A 27,961-nucleotide genomic window follows, 5' to 3' on the forward strand; every position below is an offset into this window, starting at 1 on the left:
AATGGAGAGGTATAAATTTCCAGGCAAGGAAGCTGAGCAGGTTAAATCTCAGCTCTCCAGCGAAATTGTCCCAGCTTAGACCTTCCTGGGTAAAGTAGATCCCGTGTCCCTTTCTCTCAAGGCCCTCCTCAGAGCTTGCATTTGTATACCCACGTGTGTGGTTCTTTTAGACTCTCCCTTCCCAAGCTCAGCCCACCAGGCCTCTAGCTCCTTTCCCGCCTGCTTTGCCGAGGGCCCTGGTGTCCAGAACTGGCTAGCCCACCCTTCTCGGGTCTGGATATACTGACCCTGCAGGAACTTCGTCCTAATGAACTGACGGGGAAGCCCCTGGCGAACTCAATTTAAAAATTGGTGGACCGGAGGGGTGAGCAGATGATGCCCCAACTCTGCACTGCAGGTTCTTAAAAAAATAAAAAACCTGCTAGTCATGACCCGCTAAACTGATCTTGCCAAAACTGTCAGCTGAGGAAACAGTTCCGTGGAGGGGGCGCCCGGCCGGGGTCAGGGCGTCGGTTTGCTGACGCGCCCTTAAAGTTGGTCGCCAACTTAACTTCTTCCAACCGGGCCTTTATCGAGCACCACGCACCCCAGCGGTGGCGCATGGTGGTTGGGACAAGGCGCCAGCGGACCTCCAAACGAACGGTGCGCAAGCCCGCCGGGGCGGGACCGGAAGTGAGGTCAGCGGCGCGGGCGGCGCGGCCCGTGCTCATTGGCCAGCAGCGGCGCAGTGGGCGGAGCTGTGGTCCCAGAGCCACTGGTCGCGGTTGCTGAGCGGTTCCGCTTCTGTGCTGGATTCCCAGCGGACCCTCGAGCCGAGCCGCACGCGGAGGGTGTAGCTGCCCACCCCTTTTCGCATCGTTTGGCCTGGTAGGTGAGGAGGGGTCGCCGGGCGGGAGGTTTCCCAGTGGGAGTGGGGCGAACGCAGGCCTAGAACCGGCTGCAGGGGGGTGAAATTCGGGTTCCCCTTCGCCTCATCTCGTTACAAAGGCTCATTCTCTCCTCCCGGAACCCCAAAGGCCAGGGTCCGCAAGCTCAGGGCCCGCCACCACTACGCCACTCTTGCAGAATGGGTACCTACGCGGAGCTGAGAAGAGTTCAGAGAACGCACGGGCCAGGAGCGGGATTGAGAGGCCAGATAAGTGGGAGTAACAGAGGAGCCAGGGTCCGCCCCCACGCACTCCTTTTTCGGCTTTCTTTTCTCACTTCCCTGCTTCTGTCATTACCTGCCGTCTGATATTCCCCTGGTCTCAAGTTCTGCTCTAGCCTGGGTCCGGTTTTCTTGAGTCTGGAGCGTGACATTGGAAATTGTGGGATCCTGGGTGAACTTGGACTACTTTTCATTCTCTAGCTTTCAGTTCTATGCGTGGGTGGGAACGATTCTCTACATGACCTTTGTGAGATTTCACTGTCAGAAACTGAGCATCTCTCCCTTGCCGCAGGTGTCCTAGTAGAACAGTGGCCCGCTCAGAGATAGCCTATACCTATTTAGACTCGGTTTAGCCTGGGAATAGCTGAGTGACTGAGTCTTGGTTTCCACATTGGTAAAGTTGGGCCCCTGTCATCCGACTTCGAGGACTCCTCTGCTCACTGTATTTAAGATCGCACCCCATTGACTCCTTCTCATCCTTCTGTGCTTGTTTTACAAGTTTATTGGTTTTCTCTTACCCCTACTGGGACAATAAGTACTGTGAGTGCAGGGAGTTTTATCTTATTCACTGCTGTACTCCCAACTCTAGGACACTGCCTAGAACATAGTAGGGACTCAATCAATAATTGGGGAATGTTGCCTAAATAGGAACAGGTGTTGCTTGTTGTGCCTATGGTTCCAAGGTGAGTGAGCAGCCTCCCTTTTACCCTAAGACAGTCCTGCCTCCCTTCCTGCCCTGCATCCCTTTTCTGATGACAGAAGTCAGGGAAGAAGGGAAATACCAGAAGTTTTACATCCCCTCTGACTTCTTGGGTTTCCTTGACCAGAGACCTTCCTGGGAAGCCAGGATAGGAGGGTGAGTTGAGAGGGAATGATACCGACAGGCCCCTCCTCCCCAGGCACAGTGCCCCACTCATTCCTCCCTCCCTGCAGCAAGGAGGTGACCTCCTTATCCCTATTTTACAGTGAGGAAGCTGAGGCTCAGAGAGGCTGAGCATTTTGCCTGAGGTCTCATAGTCGGGAAGAGCAAAGGTGCCAGCCCAGAGCTCCAGATGCTAATCCCTGTGCTCTAAGCATCCCTGCACTGGTGACACTTATCTCCTCACTCCCTTCTACCATCCCACACTCTTCATTGTGTGTCTGCTGCTCACAGACCCTGGGCTAGGGACTGGGGCTCCAGGGCTTCCCAAAGCAGGGTTCTTGGTATTTGGAGGCTATGCCATGTCATGGGAAGTTGCCATTCACCTCACTCTATATAACACAAAGCTCTGGGTCTTACCTCCTTTCTCTGGATAACTTACCTAGCTCCAGGGTTGTGGACATGGACCTTATTCAGTTCCTGGCCTTCCTGTTTATACTGCTACTGTCTGGAACGGGAGTCACAGGTACTCTGAGGACCTCCCTGGACCCGAGCCTGGAGATCTGTATCCTTTGGGTTGAAGGTGGGGTTAATGAGCTGTGCCTGAGGAGTCTAATAAATGAGTTTTCTCTATACCCACAATCCCTTGGGGCATTCCAGGAATGGAGCAGCAGATGGGAACAGGAGAGAAAATGTAAGGTACTCTATAATCAAATCTTGACTGAGTCAGTTCTTTTCTGAGCCTCAGTTTCTCTATTGTGTTAGATGGAGGAGGCAAAGCACCTCTCTCAGAGCCATGAGGGCTCTGCAGATTGTACATATATGCCTAATACCTATGGGCGAGACTCTGGGCAGAGACTCAGGCACTGGCATCCTGGACCACCTACTCTGGGCCGGGCTTTGGGGACACAAAGATGAGACAGGACCAGTTCCTGGCTTTGAGGCCTTCAGAGGCCTCATATTGCACTTTTGTTCAGTGCTCTGATGGAACATGGGAAGGGCAGGGGAGAAACATTGCTGTGCCTTTTGAACTGAGTCTTGAAAGAATAGAAACTCAGAAAAGGGTGGGAGATATTCCAGGCAGAGTGCACAGAGGAGTGGAGGTTCTGGGAACAGTGAATGGTTGTGGGAGATGGCGGGAACGCCATGGGGAGGGGAGGGCAAGAGCCAGGTCCTTAATGGTTGTGTTCAGGCTCTTGGATGCAGAATCCTCTGAACTGGACAAATGATACATTGCAGGATACGTATGCTTCTCAGACAGTTTATTCCTTCCCTGGGGGTTGGGGGGAGGGGTGGTCTCAGGCTTGGGTATCTGTGGCCCTTGCAGATATTTGTTGGTCAAGAATGGGACCTCTGGGTCAAGACCGCTGAATTATCCAGGCAAGAGTATTGGTGCCCGCTCCTTAATGCTGCTCAGACAAGAAGATGTTTGAGGTGAAGCGGCGGGAGCAGCTGTTGGCACTGAAAAACCTGTTACAGCTGAATGATGTCCACCAGCAGTACAAGATCCTTGACGTCATGCTCAAGGGGCTCTTTAAGGTGCGTGCAGGCACAGGGCAGCTCATGCAGGCCTAGTCTTTGGGCACTGAGGGATGAGAAGGAGTCACCTAAGGGGGCGGTGTTCAGTTAGGGAGGATTGCATGCTCAAAAGGTTCGAAATAGGATTTGGGTAAGCGGGGCTGGGGCTGGTCTGTGAAGGCCTCTGCAAAACTACTCAGCCGAGCGGGGGTCTCTCAGGTGCTGGAGGACTCCCGGACAGTGCTCCTTGCTGCGGACGTGCTCCCAGATGGGCCCTTCCCCCAGGATGAGAAACTGAAGGATGGTATGGTCTTCCCACTCTCTCCCCGTCCTCCTCCCAACTACCTGGATTTTCTCTAGTCGTTTCTTCCTTCCTGTTCTTGTCACTGTTTTCCCTCTGGAAGTACTTCTTGTAGCACCTTCCAAGTGTTCCTCTTTGGTGAATGGGCACTTAGCATGTGGTTCTTCAAGGATTTCTGGGCTTCAGAACCAGTCTCTGTGTCCCTGACACAAATGTATTCCATTGTGCTTGGGGCAGGGGAACCAGGAAGGAGCCTCTGCCTGCTATCACACCAGGGGCCCTGGCCTTTTCCACCACCCTGACCCTTCTGGTAGAGAAGGCAGGGGTCGTTCCCATTTACAGGAGAAAAAAACAACCCCGTCGCAATGACTGGCCAGAGCAGGCGGTTACCAGCATCTTTACTACTATTCTGAAAGTCCCAACTCCCTGAAATCCTTTTCGAGACAAAGTGGGACAAGCATAGCTAAATAAGATGAAAGAATATTCTGTGTCCCTTCATCCTCTCTTCTAAGAATTTCCAGTGGTAATTTTCCCATTAATTGGTTACCTTCTAGCAATAAAATTTTGATTACACTGTCTGAGAGAGGGTGGAAGTAGCTTTTAAATATCGAATGTTGGGTACTTTTACAAATATCATCTCTAATCTCCGCTGTAACTGAGAAAGGTACTATTAGCTCCATTTTTTTCAGATGAAAAAAGATAAGTGGTTTGCCTTGGCTCTGTAACCAAGCTCACCCTTGAGTTCTTTGAAGTTCAAGATTGTTCTGCAGCCCAGGTCTCCAGGCCCCACTTGTCTCAGACCCAGCCTGGCGTATCTTTGGAGGAGTCCACTTGTCTCTCTGTTTGGCCTGGTCAGTGCTGGTGAGGGCCGCCTGGGCCTTACCTGCAGGACTCTCAAAGAGGACTGGATCTATACTTATTCTTCATGTTAGCCTGGGTTGGGGGAACTTGCCACTATGACCGACGCTAAGCTCAGTCTAAACCAACCTGTTGACCAGAGGAAGGATATTAGTGAGGAAATCGACTAAATTCGAATAAGGTCTATGGAGTAGTTAATGGTATTGTAGCAATGTTAATTTCTTGGTTTCCATCTTTGTACAGTGGTTATGTAAGATAATAATATTTGAAGAAACCAAGTGAAGGAATTTTGTGGTGTATTATAGAAATCTGAAATTATTTTAAAATAAGAAGTTAAGAAGCATTTAAAATAAAATTAGAAAAGATTTTTAAAAAACAAACCCCGATGTGTGGCCTGGCTGTCCTAGCAGACCTGACGCCTCACAGACGTGGTAGTTGTGCCAAGACCAGGGCTCTGCTGTGGGCATTTGGATAACAAGTTGGGGTGGTTAGGGTCAGCAGAGCCTAACCTGTGGCTCATATGCCTCCACATGCGGAATGACACCCAGCCCTCTGGTCCCCACAGTAAACGAGTCTTCTAAGCTGTGATGTACAGGAGAGAGAGCAGGGCCTTTGCAGTCAGACAGACCTGGGCTAGTAGCCTATATTTGCACCTCGCTAGCCCTCTGAGCCTCATTTTCTCCTGTGTAAAATGGGAACAGCAGCCACATCTCCCCCTGAAGGTGGTTTGGAGGATTCAGTGATCTGGTGAACATAAGGCCCTTAGCACATACTGCAGTGTGGGCAGCAGCCTGTGGGCAGCCGGCACTGGCCCCTCCTCTGCTTGGTGGGCTTCCCTCTGATCTCCAGCGGTTGCTTGGGGGGCTGGCCAGGAGGGCAAGTAGGAGGGCATCTGCCCTGGCCACTCCTCAGGGTCCTCTCTCCAGCTTTCTCCCAAGTGGTGGAGAACACGGCCTTCTTCGGCGACGTGGTGCTGCGCTTCCCCAGGGTCGTGCACCACTACTTTGACCGCAACTCCAACTGGAATCTCCTCATTCGCTGGGGCATCAGCTTCTGCAACCAGTCAGGCGTCTTCGACCAGGGGCCCCATTCGCTCATCCTCAGCCTGGTAAGGACTGGTGCGGAGGACGTCTGGAGCCCTCTGTCTCATGGTGTGCTGTGAGCCTTGTCTCTGCCTGCAGCTAGGCCTGAATGTAAGCCCTTAGTTGTGTTTTCCTGTGATGAGCCTCACAGCACCTTGAGGTGTCATCTCAAGGGGTTCTGTGCTGACCTGGATCCCTAGGGGTCATCATCACCTGACCCACATCTGCCAAGCCTTGGGCGTGGGTTCCTACACGGAGGGAGTGGCCCGCGGGTGAGCAAGAGGCAGGAGAAGGCAGGGGATGACTAGAGTTTCTTCATCTGCAGATGGCACAGGAGCTGGGGATCAGCGAGAAAGACTCTGACTTCCAGAACCCATTCAAAGTAGACCGCACAGAGGTGAGCTGTGGGGTCTTGTGGTCATGTCTGCTCTGCCCTTGCTGAGTTATGGGAAGCCAGGTCCTGCAGGGGCTCAGGTGCTTGTGGCGATGCGTGCAGGATTTGGACTTGGAGCCAGACACGTCTGGGTCTGGGTCCAGGAACCATCGCTAGCTCACTGGTGCCTTTGGGCAAGCCACAGCCCTTGTTTTAGCCTCAGGCTGTGTGTCTGTTCATGGGAGGTAGGCCCCAGCTGTGGGGTCAGTCAGAGGCTGTGAACATACCTACCCGGTGTACAGTAGGCACCCCACCTGAGATGAATGACAGGAAAGGCAGGGGAGATCAGATCATGCTCTTCTCTGCCCTTGAGCCTCTGATCACCGAGTGAGGCTTCTGTCCTACATTTCTGCACATGCTCTCATCCTAGGGGTCCACGTGGGCTCTGAGGGCTGGAAGCTGTGGGATAGGGTGACAGATGGGGTCACATGGACTAGAGGAGAGGAGGGGATCAGAGGTGGCAAAAGGGCCAGAAGGGCTAGAGGATTGGACTCATCAAGTCACAGGCTCACTCCTGGTGCAGGGTGGGTGTCAAGGTCCACGAGGGGTCTCAGATTTTGTACCCTGCCCGCAGGCTAACAAGCTGGCCTGCTACTGTTTCATGGTTGCCAACAGGTTAGAGACATCAGAGTTTTCTTCAGTGAAAGCTGTGTCCAGACTGTTGGCCTGATCATGTTGGTTTCCCTTGTTCCCTGAGTCCCCCAGGGTAACACAGGGGCCCAGGCAGATGCCGTGTAGATGCCATGCAGACAGCGGGTTTGCGTCACTGCCAAGGGACACCAAGCTTGGGAAATTTACTGCTTTTATAGTGAACAGAAACAAACCTCTTTGCGGAGAGATATCACCTCTACCTTCAAGGTTGCTCTCTGCAAACATAATCCTGAAAAATGGCCCAGTACAGCATGGTCAGGTAGGGCACTGCATTCTTGGGACGCTCAGGGCCAAGGCAGATTGCTTTCCCCACAGTCCACCCCTCAGCCCTATAAGTCTTGGTTTAACTCAAATTTTTATATGAGTATGCTATTCAGTTTATCTAACCGGGAAAGGCTAGGGCCAGATTTGCTCGATTTGTCTCGTACCGCATTTAATTAGAGATACCATCAACAGGACTAAGCAGCAGGATGAGGCCAGCTTTCGATATTGATCTTGGCCGTGTGCTCCAGGGTCCCAGACTTAGTCAGCTGTGATCATTCCTGAGGGGACCAGAAGATCTTATTTTAGACAACCAGAGTGTGGTCCAAGGCCAGTCTGTTTGTTATCCATTACCACCCACACAGGAGTTTAGATTGACCTACTGATATTTGATGTTCTTGCTAGTAATTACAAGGGGCCGTTGATGGCCACAGTTGGACCCAGGGGAACCTTCATCACCAGTGGAGAGAGATTCTGTGGCCCATTGTCTCCCACATGTTACACTTGACTTGGGACACCTTTACATTGTTTGGCTGAACCCCGAGTGTCACTGTGGAGTTGTATAACCCCAGGCCACACAGCCATCAGGAGATGGAATTGTATTTGTCACATAGAAACAAGGTTGTACTGTCCTGTATGTATGCACAGGGTCACTTCAGGAGTTGCCTTTGATGGCCAGGCACAGCAGAATAGTTCATTACTGACCGTGCACGTCAGGTTTCCTATCACATGGTTGAGAATGACACACCCATCAGCTGGTCAGATTGTCATCTGCAGCTGCCACTTGGCTTGGGCAGACCCTAGGATTGTTTTGCCAAGTGGCAGTGCTGGATCTAAAGGACCAAGAGGATGAATTGTTTCCATCCCTCCTGGGATCTAAGATGTTCTCTTCTTGGATATTAGGATTATTGCTAGAAAATTGGAGTGCCATATCCCAGGACCTATAATTTCACTTTTTTTTCAATCATCCCCTACTCTCATTTAGATATATGTCCAGAAGGGTCAGATGTGAATGGGGCAAGGGAATTTTTACAAAATTTCAGAGACATATCATATCTCACATGGACTACTGTAGAGGGACTTGGCAAGGAACGTACTCAACCAATTGGTCATTATTTTAGTGAGCTTGAGTCCATACCGTTCCAACCAGGGACTCCGGGTGGTCCAACCAGAAGTAGAAAGTTGACTTTGTGCCAGTCCATGGTGTGTTGCCAATACTAGCACAGAAGTGCATTCTGGTGGGTGGTAATGACCGTCGTCTGTGTCATGTAGCTTTGATCAGCACTTTGATTCAGGTCCGTCTCATCAGAGAGAGGGCCTTGGTATGGGCATCTAAGTGAGGGACCTAGACTGTCCAGTTGTCAACCACAGTTTGTTTCCATGGTTCATGGCCCCGAAGAGGGATGGCTGTCTTTGATCTGCCAGTCTATAGTCTTCTAAGTGACAAAGCAGGTGGCTAGGACACTGACAACAGTTAGTAAAAATATAACGTGCCCATCATTCGGAGTATTGTCTAGTCAGAGGCGACGGCTTTGAATTCAGATTGTTGTCTAACTGGCCTTTATGGCAGCTTGTCTTCCAATGTTGTCACCGGCTTCCGCTGCCCATAGACAGCTACATCAGGGGTCCCTGCAACTGACCCCAGTTTCAATGATTCGCTAGGACTCGCAGGACTCTCTAGTCACGTTCACAGCCATGGCTTACTACAGTGAAAGCACACAAAGCAGAGGGAAAGAGCGTATGTGTGACGTCTGAGGGAAACCAGCACAAGCTTCCAAGAGTCCCCGCCCAGTGGAGTCACGCGGGGCGTGCTCGATTCCCCCAGCAACAGGTGACAATACGTGTGGAAAGTTGTCTATCAGGGAAGCTCGTTAAACACCGTGCTGGCTGCTCATGTAGGCACCCTCTGCCTACCACATACAAAATTTGAGACCCCCCAGGGGGAAAGCAGGTGTTCAGCATAAAGCACATTGTTTGCACAAACAGCTCAGGCACAGGGAGCCACTTTATCGTTTAGGATGGTGGGAGCCCTCTCAGAATCCAAGTTCCCAGACTCCAGCCAAGAGCTAACCTTGGAAGCAGGCATTTCAGAGAATAACAGTCAGGTTGGCTACGTTAGCTCTTTTCTACATAACACCACTTGCTAGTAATTCGGCCGAACTATCAGTGGACCAGGCCTGAGTGTTTAGGGTGACCTCTGAATAGAGTGCCCTGTTGAGGCAGTGGCTTTACTTCAGGCAGCAGAGTTGGGGATGCGGTTTTCCCAAGTAGGGAAGCCACCACCCCTTCATGTGAAACCGAGATGGTGCTTTCCCCAAGGTTACTTGCTGCAATCGCAAGCCTGATAAGCACCCGGGGCAAGGAACAGCCAGGGCTGGGTCCTTGGCGTACCCAGCAGGAGCACACAGGGATGCGCAAGGCCGCGCAGATTGCCTTTCACAAGGAGGGCGTGTCCACAGGGAGGCTTCGTTGCTATGGTGCCGGCTCTCCTCCCCCTGCAGGTCACAGACACCTCTCACCTGGGAGGGTGAGAGCATGCGCCGCAGAGAGGGTGGGTGCCAGGGGAGATCTGGTTCAGCTGCATCGTGATGTGCTCTGCTTGGACATACCGTAGCAGCAACACACTCTCCTTCTCACTGGCTGGGGGCAGACCCAAGATTTTCCTCACCTTCGATGTCTACCACGGACCTGTCCACCCGCAGAGCCCAGGCTTGCTCAACTCCCCTCAGGTGCTCCCTCTACGCTGGCGAGTGTTCTGGGAGTCCCCTCCCACTTTTTACATAGCTGTCACTAGAGATGACTTGTGTCAGGCTGTGTGCTGGCCGCTGTCCCTGTCTGGAGGGAGCTGGCGGCTGGGAAACATGGTCCAATCCACATGATCACTGTGCCAGGGGAAGTGGTGAGCCGTGGGAGGCCTGAGGGGGAGCCTGACCCAGCTTCTACAGGTAGGTGGTGGAGGCTCTGGGATGAGTAAGGGCTGCCAGGTGGACCAGCTCAGGGAAGACCTTCCAGGCAGAGGGACTAGCTTCAACAGGGGCTCAGAGGCGTAGCGTATTTACTCATTAAGCATTTAGTGAGCGCCTACAGAATCCTGGCCACTAGAGAAACAGACTAGCCCTGCTCTCCTGGGAGTGGCATTCTTGTTGGAGGAGACAGTCAATAAAAAAATATATGCTATGGCAGGTGGCAACAAGGGCTGTGGAGGGGAATGTGGTTAAGGGGTTCCAGGGTACGGCGGAGGTACAGTTGCTATTTTGCGTGACTTGGACACAGATTCTTACTGAGAAGACCTGAAGGAAATGAAGGAGCCAGTGTATAATCTGGGGAGAGAACATTCCAGGCTGAAGGAGCAGCAAGCACAAAGTCCCTGAGGAAGCTTATATGGAGGGGTGAGGCGTGCCAGGAGGCAGATCAGTTGTGGGCCAGGTCCCAAGGCCCTTGCAGGGCTTCTCAGGGGCGTTGGCCTGTACTCTGAGAGCAGGGCGACGGGCTCCGACTGACCTCTTTAAAAGGTCAGCTTGGCTGCCGTGTGGAGAACAGTCTGGGGACCAGGGCGGAAGCGGACACTGGTGAGGCTGTGTGCTCTTCCATTTGGGTGTGGATGGTGAGAAATGGTGAGACTCTGGTCCTGTTTTGAATGCACAGCCAATAGGATTTGCTAAGAAAGCAGATGCTGAGTGAGGGAGGCATTAAGGATGACGTGAAGATTTTCGGCCCGAGCATGTGGAAGGATGGGGCCGCCTTTTTCTAAAATGGGCAGACCATGGTGGGAGCAGGTTGAGGGCTGGATTGGGGATCAGGACTTTGTTTCTGGACCTGGTGAGCACCTGAATGAGGCTGGCAGGGAGGCAGTTGGCTATAGGGCTCCAGATTCCAGGGGAGAAGTTGAAGCTCAAGTATAAATGTGAGTCATGCACACGAAGAAAACATCAAAAGCTGTGGCCAGGGCACCATCACCCTGCGGGGAGGGGGTTGGGGTAGATAGAGAAATAGTGTGAGGACCGGGGCCTGCGATGCGGCTGCAGTTTGAGGTTGGGGTCATGAATGAGGAGGAGGAACTAGCAACCCCAAGAAGGTGCAGGCCACACAAGAGTAGCAAATCTAAGAAAGGTGTTTCCCAGACACCACGTGAGGAAAGTTACAGGAGGGAGTGATGGGCCGGTCAGCGCTGCCAGAAGGTCAGGGAAGATGAGGCCTGCGGACCGGCCACTGGATTTAAACACCACGGAGGCCGTTAGGGATCTTAAGGGAGGCTGTTTTGGTGGAGGGCTGCGGACAAAAGATTGGATTTCGAGAGAATGAGAGGAAAGGAACTGGATGAGGAAGTATCCACAGCCCTTTTGAAGAGTTTGTTTTCGAGGGGGGCAGTCCGATGGAAGAGTCGGAAGAGGGTGTGGTTTTGAGGAGAATTTAGTCAGGTGGGAGAGATCACGGCGTGTGCACGTCTCGATGGGAAGGCCCCCGTAGGGAGGGACTGGTGGCGCAGGCACAGGGCGGCGGCCGGGGCCGCGATCGCTGGGCAGCACGAAGGGCCCGCCCGAGCTTAGCGTCAGGAACGGAAAACGGGCATCAGCCAGGCCTGGTGGGAAAGGGATCCGGGAAAGAGGGGGGCAGTGCTTCTCTTCTGCCCCAGCTAGGTTTGGGGTCCCCTGCTGAGGCCGAGCTAGCTGGGGCTGGAGGGACCAGGATCTTTTAACTTGCCCATCCCCAGCCAGAGCCAGAGGACATGGAGGTGGCCTGAGGGGTCTCCCAGCTCCTCATCTCTCCTAAGAGAATCAAAATTAACTCATAGGGCTAGAAGGCAGAGTGTGGCGGGGGAAGCACTGTGCAGAGAGGTCAGAGGCCTGGGGGCTGGTCCCAGTTGGGCTTCCCACTTGCTGTGTGGCTTGAGCATATCACTCACCCTCTCTGGGTCACACTTCTTGTTTTCAGCCCATCTTCCAGATTCATGGCTCGATCTAATGTGATGGGTAGATTACTCCACAAAGTGGAGCTCCTAGTTTGTTTTAATATCTACCTTGATCAAACGTTTGTCAAATCTGCCCTAAGAACAAATAAAATAGGCATATGTTATAGCATAGCTACCTGAATTTTGGGTGCTGTTGTATTTAATATTCTAACATGATTCATTCATCCACTTAAAAAATACATACCGAATGCCATCTACAAGCCAGGCAGGTCCCGCGCTAGGGACTCATGGCCAAGAGAGCAATGTCTGACACGATCCTCCTGTCCTATTCAGTGGGGATGGCAGACACGAAGCAGGTGATCACAAGGGAGGCGTTGAGAAGGAACTGGAGGAGGCAGCTCCTACCCCAGCCAGGAGTCAGGGCGGGTCCCAGAGGGTGTGACAGTTGAGCTAGAATTGATGTGGCAAAGAAGGCGGGGGCTGGAAAGCACCCTGGGTCTGGGTCACAGCATGCACAGAGGCCTAGAAGTGGGAGGAAACGGAATCCAAGAACCAAAAGACGGGGAGTGCGAGGGAGGAGCAGAGGTGGGCAGGGTAGAACTTTTACCTTTTATCCCGTGTGGAACTTTTACCCTCAGAGTCATAGAGTCGTGGAAGGGATTAAGCAGGAGTATGACATGGTCAGATTGCATTTTGAAAAGATCTGGCTGTAGTGAGAATGGTTTGAGAGGGACCAAAGTAGGTGCGGGGAGTCCTCGGGAGGCTCCCAGAGTTATTGGGAGAGGGGTGGGGGTGGTGATGGGGGTGGTGATAGAAGAGACGGAAGTGTGTGGGTGTGAGAGAGACTTAGGAGTTAAAATGAGCCAGGCCCTAGTGATGGGCTCCGTGAAGATAGAGGGGCCTCCGGCGCAGGGCGGGGGCTCTTCAGTGTCTTCTCTACTTGCCTAGACTGGGGTGCGGGGCGCCACTGTCCATGAGGACAAGGACGCTGGAAGGGGACTGGGTTTTGGGGAGATAGAGCCACGCCACGTTGGGAGCATGTTTGGCACATCCTAGTGGAGGTGCCGGGCAGGCATTTAGTTATGGAGGTGCGAATTTGAGGGGTAACTGACCATACAGACATAACAAGTCATAGGTTTGAAGAGAGCAGAGGGAGAACACAGGGTCTGGGCGTCACTCTTGAAGAATGCCCCCGCTGAAGTCCTCACTCTCCTCCGACGCCTGCTCGCCCTGTGTCCCCATCTACCGGACACTGCCGTCCGCCCACTGTGGAAGCCATGCACCTGGGTACCGTCATCTTCTCTTCCTCCCACCCCTTTTTCAGGGTTTGTCAGTTTGCAGGTCAGGATCTGACCTGCCTGTTTCCTGTGCACCTCTCGGGTAGCCAGGATGCCTGCTCGCTCTCATTCTCTCTGGCTGCCCTCCCTCCACAGGGGCGTGGCAGCCAGGGCTTGGAGCCACATGTGGTCATCAGGCACTTTCGCCTTAGGAGAAGTGTGTTTATTGTTTCTATGATGCCTGTGCAGGTTCACACCTTGGCACCTGTCCCTCTGCCTGGAATGTTCTCCTTCCCTTACCCTGTTTGCTTGTCAGGCCTCTGCTTATCTTTCAGGACACTCTCAGCAGTTGTCCCCAGGCCCATATAACCATATCCATGTCTGCAGTCTCCCTGCAGACAAGGCCTGCGTCTAGGCAACATTTGTGTCCCCACAGCAGCCTAGCTCAGAGTAAACTGCTGCCAGCGGACTAAATCAGACCACTCTGCTCTTGCCCTCAGTTCATTTCCAGCACCGACCCTTTCCAGAAGGCCCTGAGAGAAGAGGAGAAACGCCGCAAGAAAGAGGAGAAGCGGAAAGAGATCCGGAAGGGCCCGCGGATCTCACGATCGCAGTCCGAGTTGTAGCCCTGTCGCAGCACAGGGTCCAAGGGGCCAGGAGGAGGCAGCGTGGCTGAGGTGCAGCGGCACTGACTGGTGGCGAGAGCCAGCCCCTGTGAGGGGGAGGCCACGTTTGCTTGGCTCCCTGGAGCTGGCTCTTAGCTCCAGCTAAGGGGACTGAGCGGCAGGCCAGATTTCCTCCTGGAGTGGGCATCGAGGGGACCTTCAGAAGACATTTTGTTGCAGACCTAACCCTGTAGAGATGCTGAGGGAGGCAGGAGGAGTCCAGGGCTGGAGCCTCCTGGTGGGTTAGGACTGCTGGCCGGCTGGCTGCTGCCCATCATGCGGAGGTAGCAGAACCAGGCTCTGAGCCTTGTGTGGAGGTGCCATGCCTGCTGCTGACCCCACTGTGTCACTGAGCCACCTGGCACAAGCTCTAGCCCCCCAACAGAGACACAATAAAAGCCAGCAAACCCTCTGAGTCAACCGTGGCTAGTTGGGGCTTCAGGTAGCTGTGAGGCCCTTTATGAGGTAGGTGGCAAGGGGCCTGGGTTGGGGGACCAGGGGCCCTCAGAGATGTAGAGAGCACCTTAGAGGATGTTCCCGTCTCATCTGGGGAGCTCTAGCCCCTGGCGGGGCAGCCAAAGAGGAGCTTGGCTTAGGCCTCCTAATCCCTTCTTGGCACTGACCTTGATGAAGGGTCCGTGTTAGGAAGAGACCAGAAGTGTCCTGGGAGGGTATTTAATCCCAGATGACCTTGGAGCAACATGATCCCTGTCCTCAGCTATCTGGGGACAGTCATTGAACAGGCACAGGAGTAGTCAACTTGTCCTCTCTGGCAATGCTGGGAGGCCCTTGACCTGTGGGTGGGGGCTGCAGGGGGATAGGCTGCATCCCTGCCGAAGGCCGTGCTTTGTAATGGCCAGGCTGCTCCAAGCTGGATTGGTCAGAGAGTGAGCTCCCCAGCTCAGGAGGTGTGCAAGCAGAAGCCCTGAGTGGGCAGCTGCCCTTTAGTCGTGCTCTTCCCCGGGCAGAGGAGGGAGAGGCTTTGGTGGGAATTCTAGCTCCGTCTCTTTGACTTTGCCAAGCCAGGGTCTGTCTGCCTCTTAGGAGAGACATAATCATCCCAGGCACTGCCCTGCCCCGCCCCACCCCCCACTATGACAGAGCCCAAGGGAGACCAGTCTTGTCTCAGCCCATCAGACTTGCTGAGCACCCCTGGCCCACCCCTGCTCTGTTTGTGGCTTCACTGGCAAAATACATTTGATAATGTCCAAACTGCTTGCCCAGCCCTGAACTGCTTCTCCGAGGCTGGGGCTTGGCTTCTTAGAGACAGGAGCCTCCTCCGATAGTGTCTTTGTCCCATAGATTTGTTGAGCACCCACTGTATGCACAGCCAACAAAGGGACCAGTCTTACCTGTTCTCCCCTCTTCCCGGTCTGACACTTCTGTCCTCCGAGGCTGTTCCTTCCCATACCTTCAGTCTCTCCGTCTTGGTTGATACCTTCCTCTCCACTTTCAAATGGTCCCGAGTTTTCCCATCTGACACCTTCAGAAAAACAAACAGCACCAACCTGCTCTCCCAGTCTCTCCTTCCCTTTGGCGCATTGTTGATCGTTGTAGTCACTTGTTCTCAGAACTCCTCCACCTCGTCTCACTGCAGACAGTCTGCCCATCTGCCCCGCTGGGAGCTGTGAAGGCCTCAGGGTACTGTTTGTTCAACTTCCTTGCCCCTAGGATTCAGTAAAGTGAGGGAAACGCCACCGGCCAGATGCACCAGCCCGTGAGTGGTGCTGGCGGAGGCAGTGGCCACAGATACCAGGGGAAGCAGGTGGGGTTGCGGGCAGTTCCTAGTGGCCAGATCCGCCCCAGGGGCACGCAGCGTGGGAACGGCGATGTTTTCAGCATGGTTTTGGACGTTCCTGTCTGTTGAATTTCCAGGCCCAATCTGAGGTACCCCTAGAGTCTGGGAGCTCCCCATTATGCTCTAAGGCAGAGTTTCTGACATTTGGGGCCAGATAATTCTTCGTTATGTATGTGAGGAGGGCTGCCCTGTGTTGTAGAATATTTAGCAGCATTCTTGGCCTCTACCTGCTAGATGCCTGTAGCAGTCCTAGTTATGACAACCAAAATGTCTCAAGACATTGCTAGATGTCCCCTGGGGACAAAACCTCCCTGGTCCCCAGCCCTTCCCCTTCCTTATCCCAGCTCCACATCTTCCTCCAGGTCCCCAGTCACTGCCTGCAGAGAGATGCTGTTGATAGTTTCCCCTTGAGAAGATCAGCCCAGGCTTTTGGGTCACTGGGTTGTCCTGGGTCTCTGCCCTCAGTCTGCATCTACAACTATCTCTTCCTGATTCGTCTTTCCTCACCTGCCCCTTACATGAAGATTTTTTTGGTCTTGTCTCGCCTGCCTTTTTTTTTTTTTCTTGACAGTTGCGTCCTCAGACCACAAAGCTGACGCACTTAAACTCTCTTGCCATTGGATAACCCTCAGTCATTTCAGCTCCTCCTAAACCAAACTTGTTATTTCTATGCAGAAGCCTCACCTCTGTGTCAAACCATGGTGTACATGCTCTTGCTCAGTCCTGGAGGAAATGATATTTGAATCGACTCCTGAAAGACTTGCGGGGGAGGGGAGGTGCTGTGAGAAGAGGCCCAGAAGAGGAGGCATCAAAAGTAGTAAATGAAACAACATGCAGCACTCCCTTCTGTGGCCTGTAGTTAGGAGCCCAGGCCCTGGCGGGTGTCCGGTCATCTAGTCCGGACCCTCCCTCTTCAGATCCTGAGTAGCGACTTGTCTGACGCTGTTTTCTCTTTGCGACCAGCCTCAGTTCTCCCAGCCGAGCCAAGGTGCCAAGTGGAAATCACGTTCAGTTGAGTGAGATGGACTCAGGGCCAGAGGGAGGACGCCAGCGTTTTGCCGAGGCTGGCTCCAGTGCCACCACCTTTCTTTCACAGTTCCTACTGACCCTTCGCTTTGCCCCCTCACACCACTTTGCTAGGAGCCAGGGCCTGGCAGGTCCAGCTGGGAGCCATGGGAGTGCCCACCCTCCTGCCCTGGTGCTCAGGAAGCCCTCTGCGGGGGCTTACTGAGGCTGTGGGATGGGAGGGCACTGGATCAAAATGAGTCACAGTAGGCCAGCAGACAGTCACACACGCGCACACACCCAGTGTGGGGAGCCCCGCGAGAACCACTGAGAGGTGCAGTTGATGGCACTGTCCAGCTCCGTGCCCGGTCCAGAGCAGGGCAGCAAGGTTTTCTTTCCTGAAAGTAAACAATGAGAAGAGCATTCTTGTCTTTTTCCCCAAAATAAGACTATTTGTTATATAGATTCATTATATAAAAGCTTTTTTTGTTAGTATTTATGCCTATAGCACCTAGTCTTCCTAGGCAGTCTCCCATCCAGGTATTAACCAGGCGCAACCCTGCTTGGCTTCCAAGATCAAGACATCAGGCTTATTTAAGGTAGCATGGCCCTAGACCGTGGATTGTGGCTCCACTGGGGTGTCGACCCAGCACCTTCTGCATGTAAAGCAGACCGTAACTGCTACACTATGGAACCACATCCTATAAAGTTTTTATACTGGAGCTGCCTTGCTAGCTCTAGGTCGAGCGCGAGACTCAATACTGAAATACCAGGAAGAAAGTAAAATTCACTCTAAATCACCGTTCTCATAGCCATGACTGACACTTTGCTGGTGGGCCTTCCATCCTTTTTGTCCTTCTCATGATCACATAGATCTCTCTTTTTTTTTTTTAATTACAATAAATACCTTATATGGGGACTTACTGTATGCCAGGTTATATACCAAATGCTGGCTGGCCCTTATCCATGTCCTGGCTACACTAGACGGTTCTCGCCTCAATTTTAGGTTTCATCTTAAATGTCAGAGGCCTTTCCTGATGTTTTCTCACACCCATTACTTTCCCTTGATCATTTGTACTATTAGGTTTTTATGTTTAATGTCTTTTCACTAGACTGGAAGCTCTCAGAGGGCAGGGATGTTTGCCTGCCACAGAGGTGTTCAATAAATATCAAATGAATGTATGGATGATCTCATTTAATCTTCAAGTGTGAGGGGGCACTATTCCTATTTAGAGATGACAAAACTAAGGCTTAGAATGGTTACCTAACAGCCTGAGGTCACCCAATGCATAAGCGGGTCAGTATGTCTCCATCCATACAGCCTGTGAGCTCCTGAGTCTTGACCTTCACAGGAAACATTTCCCTTTTAACAATACATTGCCAAAGTTTCTGTCAGCAGATACACATTTGTGTACGTAATGTTTAATGATGCCATGGTATTCTATCGTATGGTTATAATTTATTCATTAATGATTTTGTTACAGGGCTTCCCAATTTTTTTTCCCAGTTAGAGGACGTTGGGATGAACGCCTTTGAAGACTCTTCTTTGAGCACTCCTCATACTTTTATTCCTTGAATACATTCCTGGAAGTTTGCACGGCTGTTTACATCGTGACCAGCTGCAAGATGGGGTAGTGTGGTGCTTGAAGGAGTGGGAATCTGAGTAGGGTGCGCGTCAGAATCCCTGCAGAACTTTGTCAAAAATGCTCGTGCCTGGGCCCCGCCTCGGGAAGCCAGTGGTGGCCCGGACCCTGGCATTGTTTTACAGGTCTGCAGGCGGTTCCGAGGTACTCGCCAAAAGAACCTTAGGAAGAAGCACGGGGTCGCCGTAGGAGCAAAGCAGCAAAGGTGGTCACTGCGCTCTGCATTTGGACGGATCGCAGTCACGTCGAGCCTCGGTTTCAGCCTCTGTAAGGGGCGTGGGAGGGACGCGACTTGAATGATGTTCAGACTCCTCCGGGCCCCACCGTTCTGGGGCCAGATTTGAGTCTACCCGCTCTCCCAGGCAGGCAGGGCCGGGGTGGCGGGGCGGGAGCACGCTGGGAAGGTGACGTAATGTGCTCACAGCCTGCTCCGGGGGGCGACCTGCGGGCTGGGTTGGAGCGTGTTAACCCTTTAGTCCTGGGCGAGTGGATGGCGCAGCTTGCGGAGCAGACCCAGCTGCATAGAGAGCGGCTCCTTTAAACGAGGAGAAGGAGGTTGGGCTAAAACCCAGACGGCTCCTCTCTGCATTCGCTGCGAGACCGCGAGAGGAGGGACCTCACTATGCAAATCCGAGCTGCTGATTGATGACGCGCCATCACCCCACGCGCCGCTTCGCGCGCCGATTGGCTACGACGAGCCTGGTCTCATTGACAACAAACAGGGGTGCGCGCGGCCTGGGGGCGGGGCCGCAGAAGGCGCGGGTCGGAGTCGGGGAATCCCGCCCCGCCCCTCCCGCGCTCTGCAAACATGGCGGAGGGTGGCACCGGCCGGTGAGGCGGTACCGGGCGGGGGTGTCATGGGTGGTGGCGGCGGCACTGCCCTCGCATCTCCCTGAGCGGGACCGCAGGGAGGCCTCTTCGCGGAGCCGAGCGATGGACGAGAGCGGCGAGCTGGGCGATCTGGAGACCATGGAGACGCTCACGGAGCTTGGCGACGAGCTGACCCTGGGGGACATCGATGGTGAGTGGCGGGTGAGGGGGTGGGAGTGCGGGGGCGCGCGGGGAGGAAGGGGTTACGGCGGCGCGCGCGGGTGCACGTGCGCCCCCCGCCCCGAGCTCCGGCTCGCGCCGCACGCGCGGTCGCCCCAGCGATCCCCAGCCTTTCCGGGCGCTGCGGATTTGAACCCCAGCCTGGCCGCTCCGCTCCGGGAGGCCGCGGGATCCTCTCCGGGCGCCACATGTCTTTAACCGGAGCGAGGGTCGTGAGGCCGGGAGCGCGGAGCTGGGGCGTCTTGGGGCCGGGAGGGAGCGACCTGAGGAGAGCGCGTGGCCGCCGGCTCCCTCGCGCGCCCACACGCGCCGCCCTAGGTCTCGCTCTCCCGCCGCTCGTGGCCCCGTCTGGCACCTGTCACTCTTCACCCGGCCGCGGGGGCGGCTTTGGCGTTCCCGGGACTGGGCCCCCAGGCTCAGCGTCCCCAGCCCTGGTCTTCTGAATTTGACCCACGGCTCGGGCTCCCGTCGCTCTCGAAACTTTGGGCAGCGAGTGGTTGCAGAAGCAAGTTGCTGATGAAGCGACCGGTGGCGGCGGAGTGTGGACGTCTGTCTCCGGAATGGAGACATGGGCGTTCCTGCTGTCGCGCTGCAAAGGGACTTGAGCAGCAGGAATTTTTGAGTTGTGGCCCGTCGGGGACAGGCTGGGGAGCGGGTGGACTCTGTTCCGGCATTCCTAACCACGCGGTGCGAGAGCGGGTATAGGAGCCCAGGGATCCTCGCTTGCAGTGCTCTTATTTTGTTACCATGGGTAATCAAAGTTTGGAGAGGGTTAGCAACCTGCCCAAGGTCACCCAGCTGGTTACAAAGCCCAGTTCCTGGATCAGAATTGATGTCACATCAGGGTTCCACCTGACCCTTGGGGATAAGTCCAATGAATAGGTTATGAGTTAAAATAATAACTCAATAAGTGGGCCCTTTTGATGTTCTAGGCCCCAAATACTTTATATCGTTTCACTTATCCTTTACTACAATCCCATGAGATAGATATTCTTCTATTTTACAGGAAAGTGAGTCCAGTAGATGTTAACATGTAAGGTCATTCACTTTAGGATGGTCCAGAACCCATGCTCTTAGGCGACTCAGGTGCATTGTGCTCATGACTTTACAAAGTACATTCACGTCCAAGATCTCAGTACAGCTTTGCAGGCAGGTATGATGGCTACATCCCCATGGACAGATGGAGAAACTGAAACAGCAAAAGAGTCTCTTCTGGGAGAAGAGATAAGTGGCAGCAGCTAGTTGAAAAGGACCAATTCCACATTTTCCCATTTTGTTTCTGTAACATTTTACCCATTGGCATGTCCTCGCTTTCCATTTTTGGTCACTCCTGCACTGTGGTCAAACCCTTCCCTGAAGCCCCAATCCAACCACAGACTTTTCCACTAAGTGCTCCTAAATGCAGCGACGTGTTAACAAATGGGGGAGGGTGCTTTTTGGAACTTAATGAGGACAGCTACTGTGTTTGAGTACTTCCATGCCAGGCCTGTGTTAAGTACTCATTCCATTACAGTAATGTTCTCGGTCCTTAACAGTTCCATCAGGTAGAGAGTGCCATTATACCACGCTCATCCCCTCTCATAGATCCTGAAACCGAGGCCCAAGGCTGTTCATTAATTTACCCAAGGTCACACCGCCTGTAAGAAGCATGTTTGAAGCTGCCCACCAGGAGGCTCACACAAAGAAATTCATGTTCTTTTCATATTCCCATTTCATAATCGGCCCCTATTTGTCTTAATTTGTAATGTGTTAAATTACTTAGTGGTCACGTATATTAACTTTTATCACAATAGATTTCTGAGTAAAACATATGTCTGGAAACTACCACAGTGGTTCAGTGGCTTCATAGGTCCTCATACCAGATTTCGAGGGAAAGTGACTCCTCGTCTTCAATTAGTCAGCAAGTATTCAAGTGCCAGTTGTGGTTTCTGAGCTGTAGGGAACATGAAAGATAGGAAAGAATTTTACGGCCTCATGGTGCTTGAGATGAATAACAGTAAAACTGTGGTGCTGAGCCTAATACAGCTCACAACTGCACAGCACAGTAAGATAAAGTCAGCACTGAGGACGCTTGGTGAGGTCTGGCTTACCAGGAAGTCTACACCAAGGAGGTGGTCCTTGACCTGGGCCTTAGAGGATGAGAAGAGTTAGGCAAGCTGAAGGTCTGCAGACACAAATATCCCTGAATGCTTACCCATTCATTCCCTCTCCAGAATGTCAATACCATGAGGGCAAAGGCCTTTGTTTTCTTCACACTGTATTTCTTGCACGTAGAATTTAATGTTTGTGGAGTGCCTGAATGTGGATTCTAAGTAGTACCAGACACAGCCCTTGGAGTTGGATTAGATCACAGTGGCCAGCCCAGATGCTTCTAGGAGCCACTCATATGAGGAAGAAGAGACTCTTGGTATGGATACATATACTTTTGTATGTGTCTGGTTAGGGAGAGGGGATACTTAAAACCTGGAGAGCTCTAACTTGTCCCCAAGAGGGGCAAACCGTGGGCAGGAATCTTTCATTTGGTATCGTTGGCCCTGCTGCAATCCATTAGTGCCCTTCAAGGGTGTGGGCCCAAGGAGGCCACCTCCATTCACTCATTCACATCTCTTGAATGGCTTCTAAGTACCCCTCATAATGGACAGAATGCTGAGAATAGTTTTGAACAAGACACACAAGGTGTCATCTTTCTCAGGAAACGTTAGTTCTTGAGGGAGGAAACAAGCCGAACAAATAAAATAAATGAACACTTTGGGCAGGGCTCTGTGAAGAAAATAAAATGGGGCCATGTTGTAGAGTGCCTGGTAGCCAAAGCAGGCAAGAGAGTAGGCAAGGGAGGCCTTTCAGGAGAGGGATCAACACGTCTTTTTCAGGGTGTGCCTGAATTTTTGTGTGAAATATCCAGATTTTTAAATGCTGGCTTTTTTTTTTTTTTTTTTTTTAAGAAATATACTGTAGGCCCAACAAAACGTGTGTTAATTGATCTCAGGGCCTTGTCTCACTGCAAGATACTCTGTTGGCCTAGGCCACCAGGCCTTTGATTGTAGAATACCTAGAGCAATGGTCCTCAACCTTTTTGGCACCAAGGACTGGTGCTCCTATGAGAATCTAATGCCTGATGATCTGAGGTGGAGCTGAGGCCGTGATGCTAGCGCTGGGGAGTGGCTGCAAACAGGTGAAGCTTTGCCTGCTCTCTCGCCCACCACTCTCCTCCTGCTCCTGACAGGCCACAGATTGGTACCGGTCCACAGCCCTGGGGGTGGGGACCCCCGATCTAGACATTGTCTTTTGTGGTAGGTATCCGTATTATGAGACAGGGCCTCATGCACTGTGATAAGTCACCGGGAAAGACAGAAAAGGAGAATCTTCACTGATACCAGGAAAGGCATATTCATATAGGTGGGTTTTGTGCTGGATGGGCAGCAGAAGCAGCATGACAAGCACGTGGACGGAGAATGATCAAAAAATAAATGACTGCAAGCGAGTTCTTGGAATAAGTGGTGTGCATAAGGAAACAGTAGAAGCTAAGTACTGAGACATGGCGAGATGGAGCCACATCGTGGGGAGGCTTCATACCAGGCTCAGGTGTTCTGTGGAATGTAGGGAGGGAACTGCTGAGGGTTTTCAAGCGGGGTGGTCACACATTAATCCTGGATTTTAAGGAAATTCAACTGTGGTGATGGGCAAGGAAGATTGGAGTCAGGGAGACCAATCAGGAGCGAACGGCAGCCGTCCATTTGGGCATGAGATGATGGAGGGTGTTGGGACTCGGATAGGAAGTGACCATTGTGCAAGTTGCCAGGCATGATGAGACATGGCTTCTGGAGGCAGAGCAGAGGTGGAATTCTAAGATTCCCATCAAAGTTTGGATTCTGGGGCCTTGGGAGGGTTCAGAAGCCAGTAGTAAGATCTTTTTGGGGGAGATGATGAAGATTTGTCTTAAATGGGCCGAAATTGAAGTGGATGGAGGGGGCGGGGTTCTTTCATTAGGAAATGGGAAGCAGACACTCAGGAGAAGTTCAAAACTGGGAATGGAGATGGAGGAGTAGTTCTCGTTGATGGGGCGAAATAGGAGGAGTAGATGGAGCTGGGAGACCAGCTCAGGAGAGGGAACGGGAGGTGAGCGTTTCAAGGAATGGTTAGTGGATGATGGAGACTGCTGCGCAAGGCAGCAAGGATGACAAGGGGGTGAAAAGAGTTGCGGGGTAGGCAATCAGGAGGTCAGAGCAGTCAGACGAGGGGGTCTAAGGCTAGATAAACCAGAAAGGAGTCAGGAGTGAGTGATGGGCAAGTAGAGGCAGCTGTTCTCTTTACAGAAGGTTGAACGAACCTTTCGGGGAGCTGATTTACTTCATGGATTTGCGTGTTGTACGTGTCTCATGTGAACGGGATCACACAGTATGCGGCATAACGTGTCCGGGTCCGCCTGTGTTGCTGCAGTGTTCCCTGGTATGGATGCATCACATTTTGTTTGTCCATTCATCAATCGGTAGACGTTTAAGTTGTTTCCATTTTGGGGGCTATTATAAATGAAGCTGCCATGAACATTTGTGTACACGTTTTTGTGTAGACATGTTTTCATTTCTCTGGGGCAGATCCTCTATCTACATTTTGTTGTTTGTATTTTCCTAGGGCTTATAATAGCCCCATTTATTCACTTGCTTACTTTTCATGTTCCCATAACTAATTCAGCCATAAATCTTGTGACGGAAACTCCCAGTATGTTGGTCAGTTCCTGTGATCGCCTTTGTTGGTGACCTTCCTGGAGCCCTCCCTTGTTTTGCCCCATCTGATGCTTGTCCAGGTCCGCTGTCTCCACTTATCCAGGGGGTATCCTTCACCATATTGAAGCCTCTGTTCCTTAATTCTTATTTTTTTCACTCCCTTGTTTTGATGGAACACATCTTCTGCTAGCTTCATAAGAAAGAGTACATTGGAGGTAAATTTGGGGGGACATTGTCTGTCTGTCTAAAAATATCTTTATTCTACCCTCACTCCAATTTGGTAATTTGACTGAATTTAGAATTTTAGGTTGGACGTAATTTATATCATAATCTTGAAAGCATTGCCTAATTATCTTCTAGCTTCTAGTAATTGAGAGAAATCTGATACCATTTTGATTCCTGATCCTTTCTTTGTAGGCTTGTAGGATCTTGTCTTGGTGTTCTGAATTCCATGACGATATACACTGATGTGACTGAGCTGTCAGTCACTGTCCCTGCTTGATGAGTTCTGGAGGGATCCCATCGCAGATACCTGCATTCATGCATCCCAGCGTGCAAGGAACTTCTAGTCCCTGAGCCTTTTGGTGACACTGTCTCGGGTCTCTGAGATTCCATCTTTGGCATAGTCCCCAGACAGTACCTGGTACTGAGGTGCTCTGTAAACGTATGTCTAATGAGGAAAGGAAACTCTTCAAGTTCAGGGTGTTGATTGGGTTCCCAGCCTGGGCGTCCACATCACTGGGAAGATTGGAGTGGCCAACCCAGTGAGTGTTGGGGAGGGTGTGGCCAGCACACCACTGGGAGGCCAAGGCGAAGAGAAGTGTAGAAACCGACTCCCCAACTTCCTGTTTCTTGAGTGAGTTATACTTTGGAAAAACGGCTCAGTGAGGTGAAGCACAGATCTACTTTTTACCCGTGTACACATAAGCTTTGTTTTGACACTTGGATATATATCTCAGTTGCTAATGTTTGGGTTGGAGGAGCTGCTGTTACTCAAAGTTTATTTATTTTCGACCCATTTTTAGCTCCTGATCTCATTTCCTGGGACACGTTTTCTAGGGTTGCTCAGACCACCGAACCCGTCTCTTAGGTCTCCCCTCCTTGTGTTTGTCTGGCCTTGCCCTTGACAAACATTCTCTACATTCACACCCAGGCCTTTGGCCTAATGTTCTTAAGTGCTGTCTGCCTCTCTCACTCAGCAAGCTTCTGTCCTTCTCATACCCTGCTTCACATCTTGCCATTTTTTTTAAAGTACATGTTTGCTTCTCATTCAACTAGATTTTTTCTCTCCTCAATTTTGTAATTAAATAGGAGGTTCTCAAGTAACTTTATTCGAATAGCACTTCGTAGCTACCAAATAATCTCTATCCTTCCGTATTCTTTCGGAACTTTATGGATGTACGCACAAGTTGTTACAGCATTTTCATTTACAGCTTGCTATATGTTGAAATAGTTGAGGTGTAATAGCTATGTAATCCAACATAATCCATCTGAATAGGGAAACACTTGCATACCGTGGCCCTGTGGAACATTTGCATCATTTACAGTTTTTCATGATCATAAGTACTGTTGCTCTGAACACAGGAACAAATTACTTTGGAGTCAGTTCATTGGTGTGTTTCCCCAAAGAGGACTCTTCAAGCCAAGAGCTGGGTTACATACAGCTCTTTCATACTGCCAGCTGTAGCCCTTTCATTTTTAAAACCTTTCCAGTGCTATAAATTACTGTGGTGTTTGGGACTTATGACTTGGAAAATATCTTTATTTTTTCAAAAAGGTAGCACACACATATAGCAAAATAAAAAATACTAGAGAGTACCAGGAACAGTCTTGCTCCTAGCCCACCATCTGTTCACAGCCTACACCTCCTCACAGGTAATTCATTTTTTAGGTTGTTTTTTTTTTTTTACCTCCTTCAGAACTTTCTAATACAAATATAAGCAAATAACACGTATAGATCTTCATATTTGTTCTCTTTTTTAATTTTTACACAAATAGGTAGCATGTTCTAAGCTTTGTTCTTCTGAACCCTGCTCCTTTTTTTTTTTTTTTTTTTTTTTTTTTTTTTTTTTTTAACTTAATACATCTCAGAGATCTGCCCAGTCCTTTTCACTGCTGCGTGGTTTTCTGTCCTGGGGATACTCTGTAGTTCCGTTGATCCAGTCCCTTTTAATGGACATTTGAGGGTGTTTCCAGTCTTACTACTGAGAACGATGCTGTGGCGAATAGCTCTGTAAATTCATCACTTGGTGCCTGTGCAAGTTTAAGTTCGGGATAAATGACTGGCAGTGGGATTGCTGGGTTAAAGTGGGGGTGCTGAGATTTTCATCACAGATGATGCAAGGATCCAGTGAAATAGATTATGTAAAAGAAAGGGGCAGGAACAGACATTTTCTTCCGGCTCTTTGTGCCTTTGTGGTTTTGGTGGATCCTGTCATACTGCTCTCCGCAGTGGACGTTACCCACGCACACCCCCGCCAGGGTGAGGGAGGGGGCTCGTTTCCCACACCTTCCCGGCAGAGTGCAAACGCCTGTCTCTGCCGCACGTCTGCCAGAGCTGCCGGACCCTTCCGTCCTGGCCTCCTGCGTCCCCGCTCTGCTCGAGGCCACTGCGCAGGCCGTGCGGGCGGCGGCCAGCTCTCCGGGCAGTCCCTGCCTGCGCCCGACACGTTCCCTCGCCCAGGACCCCGGCGGCTGTGACCTTGCCCAGGACCCCGGCGGCTGTGACCGTCTCGCTCCTCTGCCACTTTGGCCGCTCGGAATGACGCTTCGCCCGGCGTGCGTGCTCTCTACAAGTTTACCATGGCTCCTCAGGGCACAGCAGTTCCTTGTTTCCGGCCCTCCGCGTCGGAGGACTTGAAAATGGCTTCTTGTTTTTCACTGTCTCCCTGGGACCCTGTTCCGCATTCTCTTTCCTGCAGTCTCGTGGGGGCTGCCCTTGCCGTCCTGATGTTTCCAGCGCATCCTCACATGAAAATTACTTGGGGCTTCGCACCCCTGTAAATGGCGTTCTGCAAGTTGCTTCCTGTCACTGCTATTCTCGTAAGACCACTTCTTCACCAAAATCTGCATACGTTTTAGAAAATGCCCTTTTGTTATGAAGAGCCTCATTTCTCACAGCACTTTCCTTTGAACTTTTAAAAAAAAAATCAGTCTTGGTAGTTTTTCTGAACCAGTTAGGGCTTTCTATGACTTCCTCGAGCCGGACTGGACCTCGACTCGTGGTAACTGTTTCCCACCGCGTTTAATTCTTCTCGCGTGCACGTATGCGACAGTGAACCCGGGACGTTTCCTCTGGATCCTGCGTAGTTGTGCTGCCGTTCATCCTGCGGCGCACTCGTATCCTCTCGGTGAACGGGCCTCGTCCTGTTCTCCCTTGGTTCCTGACGGTCTCTTCAGCGACCTCTGCTTTCCCATCCTTCCCCAGATTTTAAAATGACCACGTAGGCAGCACCTGCTACGTGCCCAGCAGTGGGTCTGGTCAGAGGGCAGTTCAGACCCTCACCCGGGGCCTGTTCTGTGCCGGGCTCTGCCGGATAAGCAAGGTCCCTGCCCTCGCAGTGTGAGGTTGTCTCATGATACGGTTTTACTTTTTAATCCTTTCTCCAATTCGACAGTATGCTACAGGTGAAGACTGAGGCCTAGACTCCACAACTGTAAGTGGCAGCATGGGGCCCTCAGTCCAGAAGGGTCTGACTCCAAAACCCGTGTACTCTTCCTCTCCCCTGTGTCACATCCCCGCGTGTGTAAGGGGGCTCCTGAGTTGTGAGCACAAGGTGGTGT

The 27,961-nt window shown here is 51.9% G+C and overlaps 2 protein-coding genes across 5 annotated transcripts in view; both read left to right on the forward strand.

The window, feature by feature from the left end:
- The first annotated feature begins 738 nt into the window (after positions 1 to 738).
- On the forward strand, positions 739 to 17,946 carry CCDC134 (coiled-coil domain containing 134). 4 transcript variants are annotated; one of them, XM_036237589.1, is made up of 8 exons: positions 743 to 867; positions 2,114 to 2,234; positions 2,453 to 2,571; positions 3,424 to 3,545; positions 3,744 to 3,828; positions 5,610 to 5,791; positions 6,091 to 6,162; positions 13,797 to 17,946. In XM_036237589.1, exons 3-8 carry the CDS (start codon positions 2,469 to 2,471, stop codon positions 13,920 to 13,922), a joined length of 690 nt encoding a protein of 229 aa, XP_036093482.1. In that variant the 5' UTR covers positions 743 to 867; positions 2,114 to 2,234; positions 2,453 to 2,468; the 3' UTR covers positions 13,923 to 17,946. The 4 variants fall into 4 exon arrangements, with proteins under 4 accessions (XP_015991308.2, XP_036093482.1, XP_015991309.2 ...); XM_016135823.2 differs by having other exon boundaries at positions 2,114 to 2,199; XM_016135822.2 differs by lacking the exon at positions 2,114 to 2,234 and having other exon boundaries at positions 739 to 867.
- A 1,233-nt stretch (positions 17,947 to 19,179) lies between these two features.
- Positions 19,180 to 27,961, forward strand: part of SREBF2 (sterol regulatory element binding transcription factor 2) — a 52,969-nt gene continuing 44,187 nt past the window's right edge. The window contains exon 1 of the mRNA XM_016135821.2: positions 19,180 to 19,428. Within this exon, the coding sequence (XP_015991307.2) occupies positions 19,341 to 19,428 (88 nt within the window). The 5' untranslated portion in view covers positions 19,180 to 19,340. The remainder of the gene's footprint in view (positions 19,429 to 27,961) is intronic.

This window comes from Rousettus aegyptiacus, unplaced genomic scaffold, assembly GCF_014176215.1.
Source record: "Rousettus aegyptiacus isolate mRouAeg1 unplaced genomic scaffold, mRouAeg1.p scaffold_m13_p_2, whole genome shotgun sequence".
Lineage (NCBI taxonomy): Eukaryota > Metazoa > Chordata > Mammalia > Chiroptera > Pteropodidae > Rousettus > Rousettus aegyptiacus.

Bases quoted from the DNA above. Each gene is read 5' to 3' on its own strand.
- CCDC134 (XM_016135822.2), top strand. From the start codon at position 2,469: ATGGACCTTATTCAGTTCCTGGCCTTCCTGTTTATACTGCTACTGTCT. The intron at 2,572-3,423 runs GTATCCTTTGGG...AATGCTGCTCAG, and splicing joins GGACCCGAGCCTGGAGATCT to ACAAGAAGATGTTTGAGGTG. The intron at 5,792-6,090 runs GTAAGGACTGGT...CTTCATCTGCAG, and splicing joins ATTCGCTCATCCTCAGCCTG to ATGGCACAGGAGCTGGGGAT.